The sequence below is a fragment of the Coregonus lavaretus genome (genome assembly GCF_964263955.1).
Source record: "Coregonus lavaretus genome assembly, chromosome: 7".
Classification (NCBI taxonomy): Eukaryota; Metazoa; Chordata; class Actinopteri; order Salmoniformes; family Salmonidae; genus Coregonus; species Coregonus lavaretus.
Window position 1 is genome coordinate 24,064,169 of NC_139994.1, and position 21,031 is coordinate 24,085,199.

A 21,031-nucleotide genomic window follows, 5' to 3' on the forward strand; every position below is an offset into this window, starting at 1 on the left:
AGTTTTGTACGTGCAGCAAACTGTGAGTAGCCTTTTGAGATGGTTGTCTGTCCTTGCAATTAGTTTATGTTCGCTTGCGCTTGTTAGCAATTCACTAGTAATTTGTTAGCATTTGTTGGAACCCCAACCTCCCCAAAATATATATATATATATACATGTTTTACATTTTGAAAAGAAATAGCGCCCCTTGTGCACACTGACGGTAATACCGTATACCCCGGTATGAAGGTATGAACATCTGGATACCACCCAACCCCAGTGGAAAGTTGAATGTGAAAACTTTATTAAGTCCAGGACACAGGCAGACAAGCTGTGTTGTTTTTAAGCAGTTTGTTCCAGGCTGAGGAGTGGGGCTGTGGTCATGGTTTACTAGGCGACCGAGGAGTGAACGCTCCAGAGGTCTCCAGCATGGTCTTTCGACGCGCCGTCTCCTTGGCGACGTTGTGATTGAGCCGTCGCAGCCGTTCCTAGAGAGAGGGAGAAAGAGTGAAATTCAAGTGAGCATTGAATGTTGAAAGTCAGTAGCTTGAAATAATATACCACCTGAGTGGCTAGCAGAGCTGCATGAATTCAAAATGCACAGACAAAGCAGAATTGCCATGCCCATTGGAATTGAACAAACACAAATTTCATCCACATATTTAATGTATAGATAGATACATGGGATATACAGTCGTGGTCAAAAGTTGAGAATGACACAAGTATTGGTCTTCACAAAGTTCGCTGCTTCAGTGTTATGAGATATTTTTGTCAGATGTTACTGTGGTATACTGAAGTATAATTACAAGCATTCCATAAGTGTCAAAGACTTTTATTGACAATTACATTAAGTTTATGCAAAGAGTCAATATCTGCAGTGTTGACCCTTCTTTTTCAAGACCTCTGCAATCCGCCCTGGCATGCTGTCAATTAACTTCTGGGCCACATCCTGACTGATGGCAGCCCATTCTTGCATAATCAATGATTGGAGTTTATCAGAATTTGTGGGTTTTTGTTTGTCCACCCGCCTCTTGAGGATTGACCACAAGTTCTCAATGGGATTAAGGTCTGGGGAGTTTCCTGGCCATGGACCCAAAATGTAGATGTTTTGTTCCCTGAGCCACTTACAGTGGGGAAAAAAAGTATTTAGTCAGCCACCAATTGTGCATGTTCTCCCACTTAAAAAGATGAGAGAGGCCTGTAATTTTCATCATAGGTACACGTCAACTATGACAGACAAATTTAAGTATTTGGTCACCTACAAACAAGCAAGATTTCTGGCTCTCACAGACCTGTAACTTCTTCTTTAAGAGGCTCCTCTGTCCTCCACTCGTTACCTGTATTAATGGCACCTGTTTGAACTTGTTATCAGTATAAAAGACACCTGTCCACAACCTCAAACAGTCACACTCCAAACTCCACTATGGCCAAGACCAAAGAGCTGTCAAAGGACACCAGAAACAAAATTGTAGACCTGCACCAGGCTGGGAAGACTGAATCTGCAATAGGTAAGCAGCTTGGTTTGAAGAAATCAACTGTGGGAGCAATTATTAGGAAATGGAAGACATACAAGACCACTGATAATCTCCCTCGATCTGGGGCTCCACGCAAGATCTCACCCCGTGGGGTCAAAATGATCAGAAGAACGGTGAGCAAAAATCCCAGAACCACACGGGGGGGACCTAGTGAATGACCTGCAGAGAGCTGGGACCAAAGTAACAAAGCCTACCATCAGTAACACACTACGCCGCCAGGGACTCAAATCCTGCAGTGTCCCCCTGCTTAAGCCAGTACATGTCCAGGCCCGTCTGAAGTTTGCTAGAGTGCATTTGGATGATCCAGAAGAGGATTGGGAGAATGTCATATGGTCAGATGAAACCAAAATATAACTTTTTGGTAAAAACTAAACTCGTCGTGTTTGGAGGACAAAGAATGCTGAGTTGCATCCAAAGAACACCATACCTACTGTGAAGCATGGGGGTGGAAACATCATGCTTTGGGGCTGTTTTTCTGCAAAGGGACCAGGACGACTAATCCGTGTAAAGGAAAGAATGAATGGGGCCATGTATCGTGAGATTTTGAGTGAAAACCTCCTTCCATCAGCAAGGGCATTGAAGATGAAACGTGGCTGGGTCTTTCAGCATGACAATGATCCCAAACACACCGCCCGGGCAACGAAGGAGTGGCTTCGTAAGAAGCATTTCAATGTCCTGGAGTGGCCTAGCCAGTCTCCAGATCTCAACCCCATAGAAAATCTTTGGAGGGAGTTGAAAGTCCGTGTTGCCCAGCGACAGCCCCAAAACATCACTGCTCTAGAGGAGATCTGCATGGAGGAATGGGCCAAAATACCAGCAACAGTGTGTGAAAACCTTGTGAAGACTTACAGAAAACGTTTGACCTGTGTCATTGCCAACAAAGGGTATATAACAAAGTATTGAGAAACTTTTGTTATTGACCAAATACTTATTTTCCACCATAATTTGCAAATAAATTCATTCAAAATCCTACAATGTGATTTTCTGGATTTTTTTTCCTCATTTTGTCTGTCATAGTTGACGTGTACCTATGATGAAAATTACAGGCCTCTCTCATCTTTTTAAGTGGGAGAACTTGCACAATTGGTGGCTGACTAAATACTTTTTTTCCCCACTGTAGTTATCACTTTTGCCTTATGGCAAGGTGCTCCATCATGCTAGAGAAGGCATTGGTTGTAACCAAACTGTTCTTGGATGGTTGGGAGAAGTTGCTCTCGGAGGATGTGTTGGTACCATTCTTTAATCATGGCTGTGTTCTTAGGCAAAATTGTGAGTGAGCCCACTCCCTTGGCTGAGAAGCAACCCCACACATGAATGGTCTCAGGATGCTTTACTGTTGGCATGACACAGGACTGATGGTAGCGCTCACCTTGTCTTCTCCGGACAAGGTGTTTTCCGGATGCCCCAAACAATCGGAAAGGGGATTCATCAGAGAAAATGACTTTACCCCAGTCCTCAGCAGTCCAATCCCTGTACCTTTTGCAGAATATCAGTCTGTCCCTGGAGAGAAGTGGCTTCTTTGCTGCCCTTCTTGACACCAGGCCATCCACCAAAAGTCTTCGCCTCACTGTGCGTGCAGATGCACTCACACCTGCCTGCTGCCATTCCCGAGCAAGCTCTGCACTGGTGGTGCCCCGATCCCGCAGCTGAATCAACTTTAGGAGACGGTCCTGGCGCTTGCTGGACTTTCTTGGGCGCCCTGACGCCTTCTTCACAACAATTGAACCTCTCTCCTTGAAGTTCTTGATGATCCGATAAATGGTTGATTTAGGTGCAATCTTACTAGCAACAATATCCTTGCCTGTGAAGCCCTTTTTGTGCAAAGCAATGATGACGGCACGTGTTTCCTTGAAGGTAACCATGGTTAACAGAGGAAGAACAATGATTTTAAGCACCACCCTCCTTTTAAAGCTTCCAGTCTGTTATTCTAACTCAATCAGCATGACAGAGTGATCTCCAGCCTTGTCCTCATCAACTCTCACCTGTGTTAACGAGAGAATCACTGACATGATGGCAGCTGGTCCTTTTGTGGCAGGGCTGAAATGCAGTGGAAATGTTTTTTTGGGTTTAAGTTCATTTTCATGGCAAAGAGGGACAATTAATTGCAATTCATCTGATCACTCTTCATGACATTCTGGAGGATATGCAAATTGCCATCATCAAAACTGAGGCTGCAGACTTGAAAATTAGTATCCGTGTCATTCTCAAAACTTTGACCACGACTGTACACTAAGACAATGAATTTGTTAGGTAAAAGGACAGGAGTAAAAGAAGGCCCACAAAATAGGTCAGGCAAAGAAGAAAGAAAGCATCCAAGCTCTTGCTTTGAGTCACTGACCTGTGCATTCTGTAGTATGTTGTTGACCAGCACCACCCTGCGTCTCGCATTCAGCAGCTTTTTCACATAGGGGTCCAGGTCTAGCACCACCTTCTGGTGTTCATTTATCCTGCACAACTCTAAAAATGAATGGATAAGCTGAGGATGACCGACAGGATGGTTTGGCTAATCATAAAGAAAATGGATAAAAGACAGCAGCCATTTTGGTAAGGTATTCAGCTCTCGCTCATGCCTTCAATTGTAGGTTTGATTCTGTATATAATTAAAAGCAAAACAAAAATATGATCTCATGAAAAGCACAGGTTCTGAAGAAAGGATATACCTCTTTCGATTGAATTACCCCCAGGCAGCACATGACCTTGTAGAAGCCTTACACGTGAGCTTCTAAATCTGTGGTTGTACAGATCACATCACAGCAGCGTCTGCCTGTCTCATACAGTGGTTTTCATGGGCTTGGCTATGGGCTTTCTTTCACAGGGTCAAGTGCTTTAACCTGGCACGCCTCCACTTCCCTGTTCCCCCAGGAGGGCATAATAAGCATGTAAAAATAAATAATTTTACCTGTGGCTAGATTGTCTATGTGTTCTCGTAGTTCCACCTGGCTTTCCCTATAACAAGAAAACACAATAGCATTATTTATAGAGAAAAATCGTAAAGTAACAATCATTACTACTACAACAGACAGAGAGTGGTTACAGCAGACTATATTGACATCTGTAGCGTAGGCCTACTTGGGCTACAGCAAGTAACAAAGTAATGAGGAAAGGAGACATTCAGAATGTCCCTCCCTAAAAAAAGTGACTTTTCATGGCAGGTTAGGAGAGCATTTTCTCTAACCCTAACCCTTTCCTAACCTTAGCCTAATTCTCCTAACCTGCTACGTTAATTATCCTAACCTGCTGCGTAAGTTCTCTTAACCTGCTATGAAAAAGTCTTAGCTGAGCCATCAACACAGAGAATAGTGAGGCACTGGACACAGGAGGCAGACTTAATGCTGCAGGACTGTTTTGAGTATACTGATTGGAATATGTTCAAAGATTAATCAATAATATATTATTATTATATTATAATCCACCCAGAACTCATCCATCAACGTTGAGGAATATACATCGTCAGTCACAGGCTTCATTAGGAAATGTGTTGATGGTGTTGTACCCACAATAACAATCTGGACATACCCCAACCAAAAACCCTGGATGAACGGAGATATCCGTACCATGCTGAGAGCCCGTACTGCAGCATTCAATGTTAGTAGAACGAACCCCGATGACTCGATGGTGTACAACATGTACAAGGCAAGCAGGTACGAGCTCCGCAAATCCATTAGGGATGCAAAAAGACAACACAGACTCAAACTTCAATATATGTTCGACAACTCAGACTCGCAACACATGTGGCAAGGATTACAGACTATCACGGACTACAAAGGCAAATCCAGCTGTGTAGTGCCCACTGGAGCCTCCCTCCCAGACGAGCTTAACACGTTCTATACTCGCTTTGAGGCAGACAATACCGAGCCATTCAGGAAGACTCTCACTGCTTCGGAGGACCAGGTGCTTTCGCTCTCCTAGAAAACTCACAAAAGAGTGAAAACTCACAAAGCCGCTGGCCCAGATGGCATCGCCGGCCCAGATGGCATCCCCAGCCGCTTCCTCAGAGTGTGTGCTGAAAAGCTGGCGAGAGTCTTCTCAGACATCTTCAACCTGTCCCTGTCTGTAGTCCCCACCTGCTTCAAGGAGACCATCATCCCAGTGCCCAAGAAAAACAAGGTTACATGAAAATCGCCCTGTCGCACTCACCACGGTCATCATGAAGTGCTTCGAGAGGCTGGTCATGGCCCACATCAAGGCCAGCATGCCAGGCACACTGGACCCACTCCAATTTTCCTACCGCTTCAACAGATCCACGGAAGATGCCATTTCCATCGCTATTCACACGGCTGTAACACATCTGGACAAGAGGAACACCTATGTGAGAATGCCGTTCAGTGACTACAGTTCAGCATTCAACACTATTGTTCCCTCCAAGCTCGACACCAAGCTCAGAGCCCTGGGTCTGGACACCACCCTCTGCAACTGGATCCTGGACTTCCTGATGGGCAGACCACAGGCTGTGAGGATTGGCAACAACACCTCCTCCACACTGACTCTTAACACAGGGGCCACCCAGGGGTGTCTCAGCCCTCTGCTGTACTCCATGTTCACCCACGACTGCTGACGACACCACGGTTGTAGGCCGGTTGTAGGACGAGTCAGCCTATAGGGAGGAGGTAAGTGAACTGGCATTCTGGTGCTAGGACAACAACCTCTCCCTCAACGTCAGCAAAACAAAGGAGTTGATTGTTGACTTCAGGAAGAAGAGGAGGGAACATTCCCCAATCCACATCAACGGGACAGCAGTAGAGAGTCAGTAGTTTTCATTTCCTCTGCGTCCACATCACCGAGGACTTGACATGGACCAACAACATCACCACTCTTGTCAAGAGGGCACAACGGCGTCTCTACTTCCTAAGGCGGCTGAAGATTTTCGGCATGCCACCCCGGGTCCTCTCCAAAGGAGAGGACCATCGAGAGCGTCCTGACCATCGAGAGCGTCCTGACCGGTTGTATCACGGCCTGGTACAGGAATTGCTCCTTCCACGACCGCAAGGCCCTCCAGTGGGTGGTGAAGACGGCCCAGTACATCACTGGGACCGTGCTCCTACCCATCCAGGACATCCTCCTGTGCCTGAGGAAGGCCTGTAGCATCATCAAGGACCCCACACACCCCAGCCACGAGCTGTTCAATCCCTTACTGTCGGGCGGACGGTATCGGAACATGAGGTCTGATACCAACAGGCTCAGAGACAGTTTCTATCTACAAGCCATCAGACTGCTGAACACTTGAACTGGACTGACCACCTGCTCTGATTCTCCGCACGTTAGCACACATGCACTCTATCATATGCACACACACACACACACACACACACACACACACACACACACACACACACACACACACACACACACACACACACACACACACACACACACACACACACACACACACACACACACACACACACACACACACACACACACTATTATTATTATGGCGCAGTGGTCTAAGGCACTGCATCGCAGTGCTAGCTGTGCCACTAGAGATCCTGGTTCGAATCCAGGCTCTGTCGCAGCCGGCCGCGACCGGGAGACTCATGGGCGGCGCACAATTGGCCCAGCGTCGTCCAGGGTAGGGGAGGGAATGGCCGGCAGGGATGTAGCTCAGTTGATAGAGCATGGCGTTTGCAACGCCAGGGTTGTGGGTTTGATTCCCACGGGGGGCCAGTATGATTTTTTTTTATATATATATATATATATATATATTCACTAACTGTAAGTCGCTCTGGATAAGAGCGTCTGCTAAATGACGTAAATGTAAATGTAATTATAATTGCTAAATACTGCACAATTTAAACACTTGTCCCCCAAACCCCACTTCCCCAAATTTTGGAATATAAATTGTGCCTTCCTGTATTATACATATGCTCAAATGTTTTTCTATTCTACTGAGCCATTTCCTTTGTGTTCGTATTCTTATCTTTGATCATTTCTTATTGTTGTTGCATTTTCGAGAAGGAACCTGCAAGTAACTGTAAGCCCCTGTAAAGACTGGGTTTAGTTTATTATGTGTGTGGCAATGCTCATGTCCGTGTTCTGGAACTGCCTGCGTCTCCGTACAGAACTGTCCGTGTCCACGTATGGTGTGGCGTGAAGTCAATTGGGTGGGTACGCGGGAGTTGGACTGAGGTGATCTTGGGGAACAACGACGGATTTCGCTAGAGTGTTGAGACACTCAAGTTTATTGTTCAATTAGATTTTTGTTTAATAGTCAGGGGCAGTATGAGTGTAGCCAGCTCCTTTTCACTCACTATTCTTGTTTAATTTTGTGGTTCACCGGATTGGTCATCATCCTCGAGGGACAGTCGAACGACCTGCTGGCTAGCCAAGCTAGCCGGTACAGCTACCTAAGCAGCTAGCTAGAGATCCTACCACTACATCATCACCGGCTACCTGCAGTTGTTGTGCAAGTTATCTCTCGGCACCGATGGAGCTCCCTGGTTGTTTCTTTCACCTGTTAAATCCTGTGCTGGGCTTGGCCCTCTCGTTGACGGATGCTGGCTACCTACGCTCCCTCTGTCCGGTTCCCCTCTCTTCACTGGATGGGTGGTAATTTTAAATGTTTAACCTCTCCGTGTCCAAGGACAAGGGCCGAACTTCTTAATATTATTTTTGGGGCACCCCAAGGTTTTTATTGTTTGTAAAACGTTAGTATTGTTTTTACTTTACTATCTACCGGCTTTTAGGTATATATTCTGGTACTAGTTTCGAACTAGCTTTTATTAGGTCCAGTATTATTCTGTGGTACTCCGTGGCTCATTGTTCTTTGTGATAATTGCTGTGTCTTAATTTTTTTTACTTTTACATTCTAATCTATTTTTGACCATTATCTTTAGTTTTAATAATTTCCACTAACGTGGAGGAAAAAGGTAATTGTGTTTGCCACTGTGTGGGTGTATCATATAGTTTCCTAATTAGCTAGTTATAACCTTTCACATCTTTATGCTTATTAGGTGGAGGCACAGCATTATTCTATACATGGTACATATACAGTCTTATGGTATATCGTATCCCTGTAACCAGATGGGATGGCATATCGCTGCAGAATGCTGTGGTTGCCATGCTGGTTAAGTGTGCATTGAATTCTAAATAAATCACAGACAGTGTCACCAGCAAAGCACCCCCACACCATCACACCTCCTCCTCCACACTTCACGGTGGGAACCACACATGCGGAGATCATCCGTTCACCTACTCTGCGTCTCACAAAGACACGGCGGTTGGAACCAAAAATCTAACATTTGGACTCATCAGACCAAAAGACAGATTTCCACCGGTGTAATGTCCATTGCTCGTGTTTCTTGGCCCAAGAAAATCTCTTCTTCTTATTGGTGTCCTTTAGTAGTGGTTTCTTTGCAGCAATTCGACCATGAAGGCCTGATTCACGCAGTCTCCTCTGAACAGTTGATGTTGAGATGTGTCTGTTACTTGAACTCTGTGGAACATTTATTTGGGCTGCAATCTGAGGTGCAGTTAACTCTAATGAACTTATCCTCTGCAGCAGAGGTAACTCAGGGTCTTCCTTACCTGTGGTGGTCCTCATGAGAGCCAGTTTCATCATAGCGCTTGATGGTTTTTGCGACTGCACTTGAAGAAACTTTCAAAGTCCTTGAAATTTCCGTATTGACTGACCTTCATGTCTTAAAGTAATGATGGACTGTTGTTTCTCTTTGCTTATTTGAGCTGTTCTTGCCATAATATGGACTTGGTCTTTTACCAAATAGGGCTATATTCTGTATACCCCCCCTACCTTGTCACAACACAACTGAATGGCTCAAACGCATTAAAAAGGAAAGAAATTCCACAAATTAACTTTTAACAAGGCACACCTGTTAATTGAAATGCATTCCAGGTGACTACCTCATGAAGCTGGTTGAGAGAATGCCAATAGTGTGCAAAGCTGTCATCAAGGCAAAGGGTGGCTACTTTGAAGAACCTCAAATATAAAATATATTTTGATTTGTTTAACACTTTTTTGTTTACTACATGATTCCATGTGTTATTTCATAGTTTTGATGTCTTCACTATTATTCTACAATGTAGAAAATAGTAAAAAATAAAGAAAAACCCTTGAATGAGTAGGTGTGTCCAAACTTTTGACTGGTACTAATATATATATATATATATATATATACACATACACACACATGCCCACCCTGATAGAACCCAGGTCTTCTCTCTCTATCAGTACTTGCCTAGTTAAAGTCATAACAATGCTGCCTGAAGAAAGAGGGGTCACATAAGCATTTTGTTGGCCGGTGTATACCATGTACATACAACTAATAAAACTTGAAACTGTATCGAGGTGGCATGTTTTTAGGGAATCTCTGTCCCTAATAACCAACGCTGCATTCACGTGCTAGTCGGAACTAGGAAACTCTGAAATTTCAGACTTGCTAACTGGTTGTAGTTATGGAGCTCGCTAGCTTGTAGTCCTAAAACCTGGAATGAGTTACCTCTGGTTCATTCAGCCATCCCTATGGGAACAATTAATGGGGAAAGAATAGGGTTTTGGAATAAATGCATTTTGTTCTATGAGATAGCAGTCAGTTAGCATGACCTTTATGAATTATGAAGCCTTTATGTGCTTAATGTGTTTATTTTTTATAACATACATTTTTAAATTCACAAAAAGTGACGTTAGCTGTTGAAGATTATAATAGACTAATAGAACAAAACGTATAAGATCTTGTAAGCCGTTTTACCACAGACCTTATTTTTCGGCGTTTATCCAAAAACGCCATTCATTTTCTCCATAGGCTTTGTCCAACAAAACATGCCGGAGTTAGTGCCTACAAAAAGACGCCATTACTATTTCTCTACACGTGCTGCGTTCAACCAGTTAGCAAGTCGGACATTTCCCAGTTTTCTTGTTCCGACTAGCATGTGAACGCGGCATTACTAGGACGAAGAGGGAGGAGGGACTGTCATGACGATGTGATTAGCTTTCAAAACAACTGGGAACTCGGGCCTCTTTCTAGAACACGGACTTTAAACCCTAAAGATCACTGACGTCATGGTTTTTTTCCCGGAGTTCTCAGTTGTCTTGAACACATCATATGTGATAGCAAGCTAGCTAGCTGTGAATGGGAGCAGTATCTAGCAAGCACATTTGAAGTCGAAGCACATATCTTGCTACCCACCTCACTGAGTGTACATGAAGATCAAGCTGCTGGACAGCTGGTTTCAAGAGGTCAAGCAGTCCTTCTGCAATTGCATCTTTCCCGGACGGTGTCTCCACCACAGCTAGGGCAGCCATTTCTCTTCCAGAAACAGAAGTGACAACAACAACAAACGTAAACCACTCCAGGAAGTAACTCTGTGACGTAGCAATAAAACCTCTCAATTTCCCTCATTTTGCGTCAGTTAGAACCATTTTGTAAGGAAGGAAGGGAGAGAGAGAGGGATAACAGACTGTCTTCAGTTTTTATATATATATATTTTTTAGCAAATACTGTTTTAATCATTATAGCTAGCTAGTATAGTTCGTATTTTAATAGTATCCGAAAGAAAATATAAAGTAAGAAGTGGATCCAGATCTGTTGGTTGCAAATAGTTAAGCTGCTAGCTAACTCGTAACTGGTTCATCGCTCAAGTTAACGAAGATAACTAGCGCAGCTAGTAGTTAGCTTGCTAGCCAGCCAAGTGATACACGAGCATTGGCATAACAAGCAACGATCAAAGTAAGTTTCTACCAATAATCGTCTACTGAACTTGTTTCAGACAATGTTTACTTTTAAAATAGTTTATAGCTAGTTAGTTAGCTAACGTTATCTACGTTGACTAATAATGTTCAGGCTCGATAGGGACGCCAGCCCAACGTTAGCTCACACTGCAGGTTACTTTTTTGTTGCTCACAGGCTACTTAGCTAGATAACGTGAATTAACTACCGTGACTAGTTAGTTTTCGTAGTTGTTCCGTCTCTCGTTTATCATTCAAAAGCATTGAAGTCGACTCATGTGGTACATTTGCTTTCTTAATAACTTGACGTGTATGTTGTGCCTGCAGTGTCCACGATAGGTTTATTTCGAGCCCGTGGCGTGGCCCTTTTGTGTATTTTCTTCAAATTATGCATCCAATAGTTTGCTAATGCTAACTAACTAGCTGTATACCACAACTAGCCAAACGCTAGCTATCTACTAACAAAGCTGACCATTTTGCCAGCTAAATATAATGTATTATTATAAAACGAGTTAGTTACGCACAGATGAAATGGCCAATACGGGTGTATTTCCATCTCCTTGCTCGTGAAATAGTTTTTCTAACCTTCTCCCCCCTCCCTTACACCTCCCAATTTGACCTATCTCTCCCTCTCTTGTCTGTTGCTTGTTCCAAGGAGTTCCAGTGAAGTCAAAATGAGTGCTCCCTCCTCCCAAAAAGTTGTGTTGAAAAGCACCACCAAGCAGTCCCTGAATGAGCGGTGAGACGCACTACGCACCCTGACAGCACTAAGCGAGGCGAAGGGCGAAACAGTGGTACAGACGGCCCTAGTGTGCTCTACTACGGAAGGCCACTGTTGGGGACCTGCCCAGACATGGACGCTAGACTGCTCGGGGCCGACGTGTGCGCCGCTCACTCAAAATGCATGCCGTATTCAGCATTTGCTGACAAAAAGTTTGACGAACAGAGTGCAAACGTTGTGCTCCTGGCCAACCTTTTGTGTGAGCAGCGCACACTTAGACCCAAGGAGAGAGGGTAACGGTGATGCTTGGTAAGGCGACTGTCCTAGAATGGGCACAGGCCGCACTCCTGATATGCCCCGGCACTCCTCCTCTCTCAAAATATAGTGTACGTATGGGAGAGGAGAGACCAAACCGCTCCTCTCCCACCCTCTCTCTACACACACAACTCTCTCTCAACTAAATTACTGTTTGTTTAGCCATTTGTCTCCTCTTCCTCTCTTCTTTGCTATCACTTTAATTTTCGGTTCTCTGTGCTCTGATGTCTTTCTGTAAGACTAGGTGCCCAGTCCTAGCCCGGACGTGACCCACCCCCCCTTTCCTTGCTATTCTCACATGTGTGGTGTGAGCACAAGGCACGGTCCGGGCTGTAAGTGGCTGGGTTGCCAGATACCCCTCCAGTCCTGGGCCTCCAACCTCCGCCAGGCCTTTTTCGCAGGCGGATGACATCAAAACAAGGTGGCGGGAGGCCTGTAAGTGGCAGTCACTCTCCTCTCTTGTCGTCCACTTTCCTTTCTCTCATTTTCTCCATCTGTTCCAGTGTTTCTTCTACTGCTTTTCTATCCATCTTTCTACTTTGTTTTACCTTAACATAAAATGTGCTGAATTGCTTCCAAAAGACATTTTGGGTTGTCAAATACTTAACAATGAGAGAGAGAAACAAAGAGAGTGAGGTGCCAACAAGTGGGGCATTCATAACACACACCACAGCTTGTGTGGCTGTGTCCTTGGTATGAGAAATGACTTGATTTGGAACCCTCCCTCCCCCTCCGTATCCTCTTTCCCTCCTCTTCCCCCTTATGTCCCGCTCCCCCTCCCCTCCAAAGCTTCACTACCATGCTGAAGAACAAGGCGCCGACAGCGGTGAGTGTGCGAGCCACCATGCAGCAGCAACAAATGGCCAGTGCCCGCAACCGCCGCCTCGCCCAGCAGATGGAGAACAGGCCCTCTGTGCAGGCCGCTCTGCACCACAAGCAGGTGAGACAAGGTGCTCCATGTCATTTGGTCTTTCTTCAATTCCTCAATTTACTTATCAACAGTATTGGCGGAGACGGTCCAAGTCCGTTCCCTCTGACCTTATTCTCCAATGCATTTTGAGGAGGAATCGAGGAAAGATGAATTGAGAAAGAGACAAATGGGGAGAAGCCCTGTAAATGGGTGAGAAGGAGAGAGGAATGGGACACCGGAAACAGGACATGTTCTACAAAAGTGTAAGATTGGGAATGGGAAAAAAGTCTATACACTTGAAATCACTAGATATTAGGAACTTGAAATGCTTGACGGAGACGTAGTAAGAGAAGGGACCATGGATTAATTAATCTGTATATTAAGGTTAATATACAGATCACATAAGTGCCTCACCACCTCCCTATTCATGCCACTTGGTATCAACCTTCCACCTAACCCTGCCAGAGCCTGAAGCAGCGCCTGGGGAAGAGCAACATCCAGGCCAGGCTGGGCCGGCCCATCGGGGCTTTAATGCGGGGGGCCACTGGAGGCCGGGGATTTTCCGTTGGAGGGATGCGGGGGATGACCAGAGGAGGTCTGCGAGGCCGCGGCAGAGGAGGAGCCCTGAGGGGAGCTATGGCTCTGAGAGGTGAGCATTTGGTACCACACAGCAAAGTCTACTTGGATTGATATTTTGCTACTATGTTAGTCCTGACAATGTTGGCTTCATAAATTGTTAATAGACATACGGCAAGATTTTATGATTTGTCTGAAATGTTCTACTCTGGGGCTGGAATATACTTTTCACAGCTTTTGTAGGCCTCATACTTTTTTGCATAGGGGGAAAGGCAAACGTTGTTATTTTAAGGGGTGAGCAAATGCCCCCTGCTGAGTTGAATGGAATACCCCAGCTGTCAGTCCAGGTGGAGCTGTCAATCAGAGTATGGCTTCACCCCCTGGTTTAGTATCCATCCCCTCAACCTGAGGGAATGTGGCTGTCAATCATCATGTAACTCCACTCTCCATAAACCCCCTGCTGTCCTGATTGGCCCGGCATCTTGGCAACTGTTGTGCTTCTGAACATGTGGTGACGGATCTAACAGCTGCACTGTCCCTACTTATCCACGCACTGTCACCCCACACCCATTTCTACACACTCCTGGTGGAGGGGATTGGATTTTAGACTGCAGTTTTTTTTATTTATTACGGTAATACTTCACATGAAATTAATTTAAATAATCCTGATGTCTACACTTGGCTTTAATTTATCAAGGTTTAGAATGTGATTCGAGAGAATACATGGGCAAGCCACCCAGCAAACACCTCAAACCTGTCTGTCAAGGCTAACGTAAAACAAGATGGAGTACAGATGTGTAACCACATTTCCCCCCCCCTCATAGAATTTGAATACTTTAGCTGCTATAGTTAGGTGTGTTGGTGGCGGAGATGTGGGTGAGTGAGAGGCTTGTAAAATGTTTTTGTATTCACTTGACAACTTTGTTCTTAAACTGAAATGTGATAAGTTAACATTTAGGAATTGAACTATCAACCTTCAACTAAGTCACTAGTTAACTGCTCCTTTATTTCAACCTGTGTCCTGATAGGGAATCGCCTTGCCCCAGGCATGGGCCAGATGCGTGGCAGAGGGGGTCCAGGCCGGGTGGCCCACCGTAGGGGGATGCGTCAGAGAGGAGGGGTTGCTGGTCGTGGAGGTGCCTTCGGCAGAGGAGCTGGAAGAGGAGTGGGAGCCAGGGGTATGGAACTGGATTTTGAGTTGGGATTAATTTAATCTGTATATTGACACGTCACAATCTACCTCAAGTTTCTTGTTTACATGAACACTTGTGCAGCAACCATTTTGTGAATGTGTTGTTGACCACCATCTCCCTCCCTCCAGGACGAGGCGGTCTGCTAGGGCGCGGTGGCTTCGCCGGCAGGGGTGTTGGCCGCGGTCGTGGGGGTGGAAGAGGAGGCCGGGGTAGAGGAGGTGGCCCAGGGATGACCCGCGAGCAGCTGGACAACCAGCTTGACGCCTACATGTCCAAGACCAAGGGCAACCTGGACGCTGAGCTGGACGCGTACATGGCCCAGGCTGACCCAGAGGGCATGGAGTGAACCAGGACCTCCACCACAAGAGAGCAGGGACTCCTTCAACAGGCCCATACTGAGAGAGTACTGATAACATGATGACACGGAGAGAAGCTTGTATAGTGCTATTACGCCACACAAACGTAATGATAAACGCACATACGTAGACTCGGAGTGCACTGTCTCACACTACATGTCTAAAATTGTTGATGTGATCACAACCTCAGGCTTAAATATGAAACTTGCATACTCACTGACACACATGCATACAAACACACTCATTCTAAAATTGTGGGCCTATGAAGAGAACTGTTTGTAAAGGACTGTTTCCCTGAATCTGGATTTGACCATTCTCAGTATCAATGCAAAGTAGACACACCTGCAGTTTTAAACCCTTTTCCTGTATGTGCAAGTGTGCATGAAGTACGCAAATATCTTTAAAACTTGAATGGACGACACTGACTACACTAGAGACTTGAATAACCAATGTTATCAATGCTCCTGAAAGGCCTGCATTTTGGACCAGAATCTCTCCCGGCAGAATCTGTTTTGAAACTGAATTCGACTATTACCGAACTTTGCATCTATATCCATATGGTTAAAAGTGCTTCGTTTTTAGGGAATGAACCATGCGCCATAATCATGTCCAACTAGCATCCACTTCTCATATTTTGTAATCCTATTTTTTACTACCATGTTTTTGTTAGGATTTGTATTTAGTAATGGATTCTCCTTTTATTGTTTTAGCAGTAGTGTACAACGACTTGACTCTCGGGTTTAAAAAAAATGTTTTGAAAGAAAATGACCAGGGGAATTCTAGAGAGATCATTAAATTAAGCTTTGCTTCTGGAGAATTGAAGTATGTTGATGTCTTCAGTTGAAACTCCCCTAACAGCATTTATAGATGCTAGACATACCAAATAAGCAACTACACAAGGAGGTGCAAAATATTTCCATCAAGTTGCAAATGTGTGCGAGTGTTCTTCCCTCCTGGTGTCAATTGTATTTATTTGAAATGGTCTTTAAAAAACTGTGGTTGTTGTACACAACACTCCAATGAAGTGAGTGAAAATGTTTTCAGATAGTTTCATCCAGATGGACACAATCTAAACTCCAATTGCTATGTAATTCCCTCTCCTTCTACCTGGTTAATGTCATAGAATAGAGAATAAACGTTATATTGTCATCTTATCTTAACATAGTAGTTGTTGATGTATGAGTATTGGTTCCATCATTTATTTTCCCAAGACTAATACACCATATACGCTCACCCCCCCCCCCCCCCCCTTCACGAAAATGGATCGCTCCTAGAGCGAGCTTGGCACGCACGACAGTGTCTAGGGTTTACCGAGAATGCTTGTTGCTGAAAGAGGTCGAAGGAGAATGGCAAGAATCATGCAAGCTGACAGGCGGCCCACAAACAGACACAATTATTTGTAGAGGACATAAGTACAAGTTAATTCTACTTATGATCTATCAATGTCTGTTTGATATGTTGGTAAAACTTTACCATAATTTTCTCTATAGCTGTAGCAATTGTAATCACTATAGTACAACATTGCATTATAGTTGAGATTAGCATTTTTTTGTGTTCTTGATGAACACAGTCCCTATTCACTTGTGTAATTCAAATGGCTCAACTCATAGCTTAATCACACAGCAATTCCTATGTATACTGAACAAAAATATAAATGCAACATGCAACAATTTCAAAGATTTTATTGAGTTACAGTTCATATAATAAAATCAGTGAATTGCAATAAATTCATTAGGCCCTAATCTATGGAGTTCACATGACTGAGAATACAGATATGCATCTATTGGTCACAGATACTTAAAAAAAAAAAAAAAAAACTGGTAGGGGCATGAAAACCAGTCAGTATCTGGTGTGACCATTTGCCTCATGCAGCGTGTGGAATGTTGTCCCACTCCTCTTCAATGGCTGTGTGAAGTTGCTGGATATTGGCGGGAACTGCAACACGCTGTCATACATGTCTATCCAGAGCATCCTAAACATGCTCAATGGGTGACATGTCTGGTGAGTATGCAGGCCATGGAAGGACTGGGACATTTTCAGCTCCCAGGAATTGTGTACAGATGCTTGCGACATGGGGCCGTGCATTATCATACTGAAACATGGGGTGATGGCGGCAGATGAATGGCATGACAATGGGCCTCAGGATCTCGTCACGGTATCTCTGTGCATTCAAATTGCTATCGATAAAATGCAATTGTGTTTGTTGTCTGTAGCTTATGCCTGCCCATACCATAACCCCACCGCCACCATGGGGCGCTCTGTTCACAACGTTGACATCAGCAAACCGCTCGCCCGCACGACGCCATATACAGTGGGGGGGAAAAGTATTTAGTCAGCCACCAATTGTGAGAGAGGCCTGTAATTTTCATCATAGGCACACGTCAACTATGACAGACAAATTGAGGAAAAAAATTCCAGAAAATCACGTTGTAGGATTTTTTATGAATTTATTTGCAAATTATGGTGGAAAATAAGTACAGTGGGGGGGAAAAAGTATTTAGTCAGCCACCAATTGTGCAAGTTCTCCCACTTAAAAGATGAGAGAGGCCTGTAATTTTCATCATAGGTACACGTCAACTATGACAGACAAAATGAGAAAAAAAAAAAAAGAAAATCACATTGTAGGATTTTTAATGAATTTATTTGCAAATTATGGTGGAAAATAAGTATTTGGTCAATAACAAAAGTTTCTCAATACTTTGTTATATACCCTTTGTTGGCAATGACACAGGTCAAACGTTTTCTGTAAGACAAACAAGCAAGATTTCTGGCTCTCACAGACCTGTAACTTCTTCTTTAAGATGCTCCTCTGTCCTCCACTCGTTACCTGTATTAATGGCACCTGTTTGAACTTGTTATCAGTATAAAAGACACCTGTCCACAACCTCAAACAGTCACACTCCAAACTCCACTATGGCCAATACCAAAGAGCTGTCAAAGGACACCAGACACAAAATTGTAGACCTGCACCAGGCTGGGAAAACTGAATCTGCAATAGGTAAGCAGCTTGGTTTGAAGAAATCAACTGTGGGAGCAATTATTAGGAAATGGAAGACATACAAGACCACTGATAATCTCCCTCGATCTGGGGCTCCACGCAAGATCTCACCCCGTGGGGTCAAAATGATCACAAGAACGGTGAGCAAAAATCCCAGAACCACACGGGGGGGACCTAGTGAATGACCTGCAGAGAGCTGGGACCAAAGTAACAAAGCCTACCATCAGTAACACACTACGCCGCCAGGGACTCAAATCCTGCAGTGCCAGACGTGTCCCCCTGCTTAAGCCAGTACATGTCCAGGCCCGTCTGAAGTTTGCTAGAGTGCATTTGGATGATCCAGAAGAGGATTGGGAGAATGTCATATGGTCAGATGAAACCAAAATATAACTTTTTGGTAAAAACTCAACTCGTCGTGTTTGGAGGACAAAGAATGCTGAGTTGCATCCAAAGAACACCATACCTACTGTGAAGCATGGGGGTGGAAACATCATGCTTTGGGGCTGTTTTTATGCAAAGGGACCAGGACGACTGATCCGTGTAAAGGAAAGAATGAATGGGGCCATGTATCGTGAGATTTTGAGTGAAAACCTCCTTCCATCAGCAAGGGCATTGAAGATGAAACGTGGCTGGGTCTTTCAGCATGACAATGATCCCAAACACACCGCCCGGGCAACGAAGGAGTGGCTTCGTAAGAAGCATTTCAATGTCCTGGAGTGGCCTAGCCAGTCTCCAGATCTCAACCCCATAGAAAATCTTTGGAGGGAGTTGAAAGTCTGTGTTGCCCAGCGACAGCCCCAAAACATTACTGCTCTAGAGGAGATCTGCATGGAGGAATGGGCCAAAATACCAGCAACAGTGTGTGAAAACCTTGTGAAGACTTACAGAAAACGTTTGACCTGTGTCATTGCCAACAAAGGGTATATAACAAAGTATTGAGAAACTTTTGTTATTGACCAAATACTTATTTTCCACCATAATTTGCAAATAAATAAATTAAAAATCCTACAATGTGATTTTCTGGATTTTGTTTTCTCATTTTGTCTGTCATAGTTGACGTGTACCTATGATGAAAATTACAGGCCTCTCTCATCTTTTTAAGTGGGAGAACTTGCACAATTAGTGGCTGACTAAATACTTTTTTTCCCCACCTGTACATGGTTGAGAGGCTGGTTGGACGTACTGCCAAATTCTCTAAAATGATGTTGGAGGCGGCTTATGGTAGAGAAATAAACATTACATTCTCTGGCAACAGCTCTGGTGGACTTTCCTGCAGTCAGCATGCCAATTGCACAATCCCTCAACACTTGAGACATCGGTGGCATTGTGTTGTGTGACAAAACTGCACATTTTAGAGTGGCCTTTTATTGTTCCCATCACAAGGTGCACCTGTGTAATGATCATTCTGTTTAATCAGTTTCTTGATATGCCACACCTGTCATGTGGATGGATTATTTTGTCAAAGGAGAAATGCTCACTAACAGGGATGTAAACGAATTTGTTCACAAAATTTGAGAGAAATAAGGCTTTTTGTGCATATGGAACATTTCTGGGACCTTTTATTTCAGCTCATGAAACATGGGACCAACACTTTACATGTTGCTTTTATTATTTTTGTTCAGTGTAACAGTTAATACATAATTACAATAATTACAGGGTTACTACCCAAGCTACACTAAAAATGATCATTGTTAAAAGCCTAATGGCCTACTTATTGGTAGATCTGATGATTTTGAATATTCATATATCAAGAATATCCATTCATTTCAATATTTGTATAACAAGATATATACTCCCCTATGTATTTATTTGGACAGTAATGCTTAAACCGTTAATTTGGCTCTATACTTCAGCATTTTGGATTTGAGATAAAATGTTTTATATGAGGCGACAGTACAGAATGTCCGATTTTATTTGAGGGTATTTTCATACATGTGAAAATGAAATCACTTTATGTATCTAGTCCCCCCATTTGAAGGTGTCTTAAGTATTTGGACAAATTCACTTATAGTGTATTAATTACATTTACTAAATAGTTTAGTATTTGGTCCCATATTCCTAGCACGCAATGACTACATCAAGCTTGTGACTCTACAAATTTGTTGGATGCATTTACAGATTATTTTGGTTGTGTTTCGGATTATGTTGTGCCCAATAGAAATGAATGGTAAATAATGTATTGTGTCATTTTGGGTCACTTGTATTGTAAATAAGAATATAATATGTTTCTGAACACTTCTATATCAATGTGGATCCTACCATGATTACGGATAATCATAAATTAATTGTGAATATGATGAGTAAGAAAGTTACAGAGGCATAAGTATCATAGCCTCCCCCGCAAAATGCTAACCTCCCCTGTAATTGGTAATGTTGAGAGGTTAGCATGTTTTGGGGGCATGATCTTTGTGCATCTGTAACTTTCTCACTTATCATTATTCAACATTCATTCACGATTATCTGTAATCATGGTAGCATCCACATTAATGTAGAAGCGTTGGGCACAACTTAATCCGAAACATAACCAGAACTAACTGCATCCAACAAGTTTGTAGTCACAAGCTTAGGTAGTCATTGTGTGCTAGGAATATAGGACCAAATACTAAACTTTTGACTAAATGTAATACAATATAAGTGAATTTGTCCAAACACTTATGACACCTTCAAATGGGGGGACTAGATACATAACGTGCTTTCATTTCTAAACGGTAAAACAGATATGTATGCACTCACTAACTGTAAATCGCTCTGGATAAGAGCGTCTGCTAA

The 21,031-nt window shown here is 43.7% G+C and overlaps 2 protein-coding genes across 4 annotated transcripts; one reads left to right on the forward strand and one right to left on the reverse strand.

The window, feature by feature from the left end:
- Positions 1 to 261: 261 nt before the first annotated feature.
- On the reverse strand, positions 262 to 10,770 carry LOC311132236 (SNARE-associated protein Snapin-like; the record flags this gene model as incomplete). Of its 2 annotated transcripts, XM_084165462.1 has the most annotated exons (5): positions 262 to 467; positions 3,497 to 3,551; positions 3,853 to 3,971; positions 4,414 to 4,460; positions 10,655 to 10,770. In XM_084165462.1, 5 exons carry the CDS (start codon positions 10,768 to 10,770, stop codon positions 370 to 372), a joined length of 435 nt encoding a protein of 144 aa, XP_084021588.1. In that variant the 3' UTR covers positions 262 to 369. The 2 variants fall into 2 exon arrangements, with proteins under 2 accessions (XP_084021588.1, XP_084021589.1); XM_084165463.1 differs by lacking the exon at positions 3,497 to 3,551.
- Positions 10,771 to 10,897: 127 nt separating this feature from the next.
- LOC311132235 (chromatin target of PRMT1 protein-like) lies at positions 10,898 to 16,418 on the forward strand. 2 transcript variants are annotated; one of them, XM_084165461.1, is made up of 6 exons: positions 10,898 to 11,194; positions 11,849 to 12,223; positions 13,019 to 13,169; positions 13,605 to 13,788; positions 14,744 to 14,893; positions 15,037 to 16,418. In XM_084165461.1, exons 3-6 carry the CDS (start codon positions 13,029 to 13,031, stop codon positions 15,252 to 15,254), a joined length of 693 nt encoding a protein of 230 aa, XP_084021587.1. In that variant the 5' UTR covers positions 10,898 to 11,194; positions 11,849 to 12,223; positions 13,019 to 13,028; the 3' UTR covers positions 15,255 to 16,418. The 2 variants fall into 2 exon arrangements, with proteins under 2 accessions (XP_084021587.1, XP_084021586.1); XM_084165460.1 differs by having other exon boundaries at positions 11,110 to 11,194; positions 11,849 to 11,932.
- Positions 16,419 to 21,031: the final 4,613 nt, after the last annotated feature.

Bases quoted from the DNA above. Each gene is read 5' to 3' on its own strand.
- LOC311132235 (XM_084165460.1), top strand. From the start codon at position 11,868: ATGAGTGCTCCCTCCTCCCAAAAAGTTGTGTTGAAAAGCACCACCAAG. The intron at 13,789-14,743 runs GTGAGCATTTGG...GTGTCCTGATAG, and splicing joins GGGAGCTATGGCTCTGAGAG to GGAATCGCCTTGCCCCAGGC. The intron at 14,894-15,036 runs GTATGGAACTGG...CCCTCCCTCCAG, and splicing joins AAGAGGAGTGGGAGCCAGGG to GACGAGGCGGTCTGCTAGGG.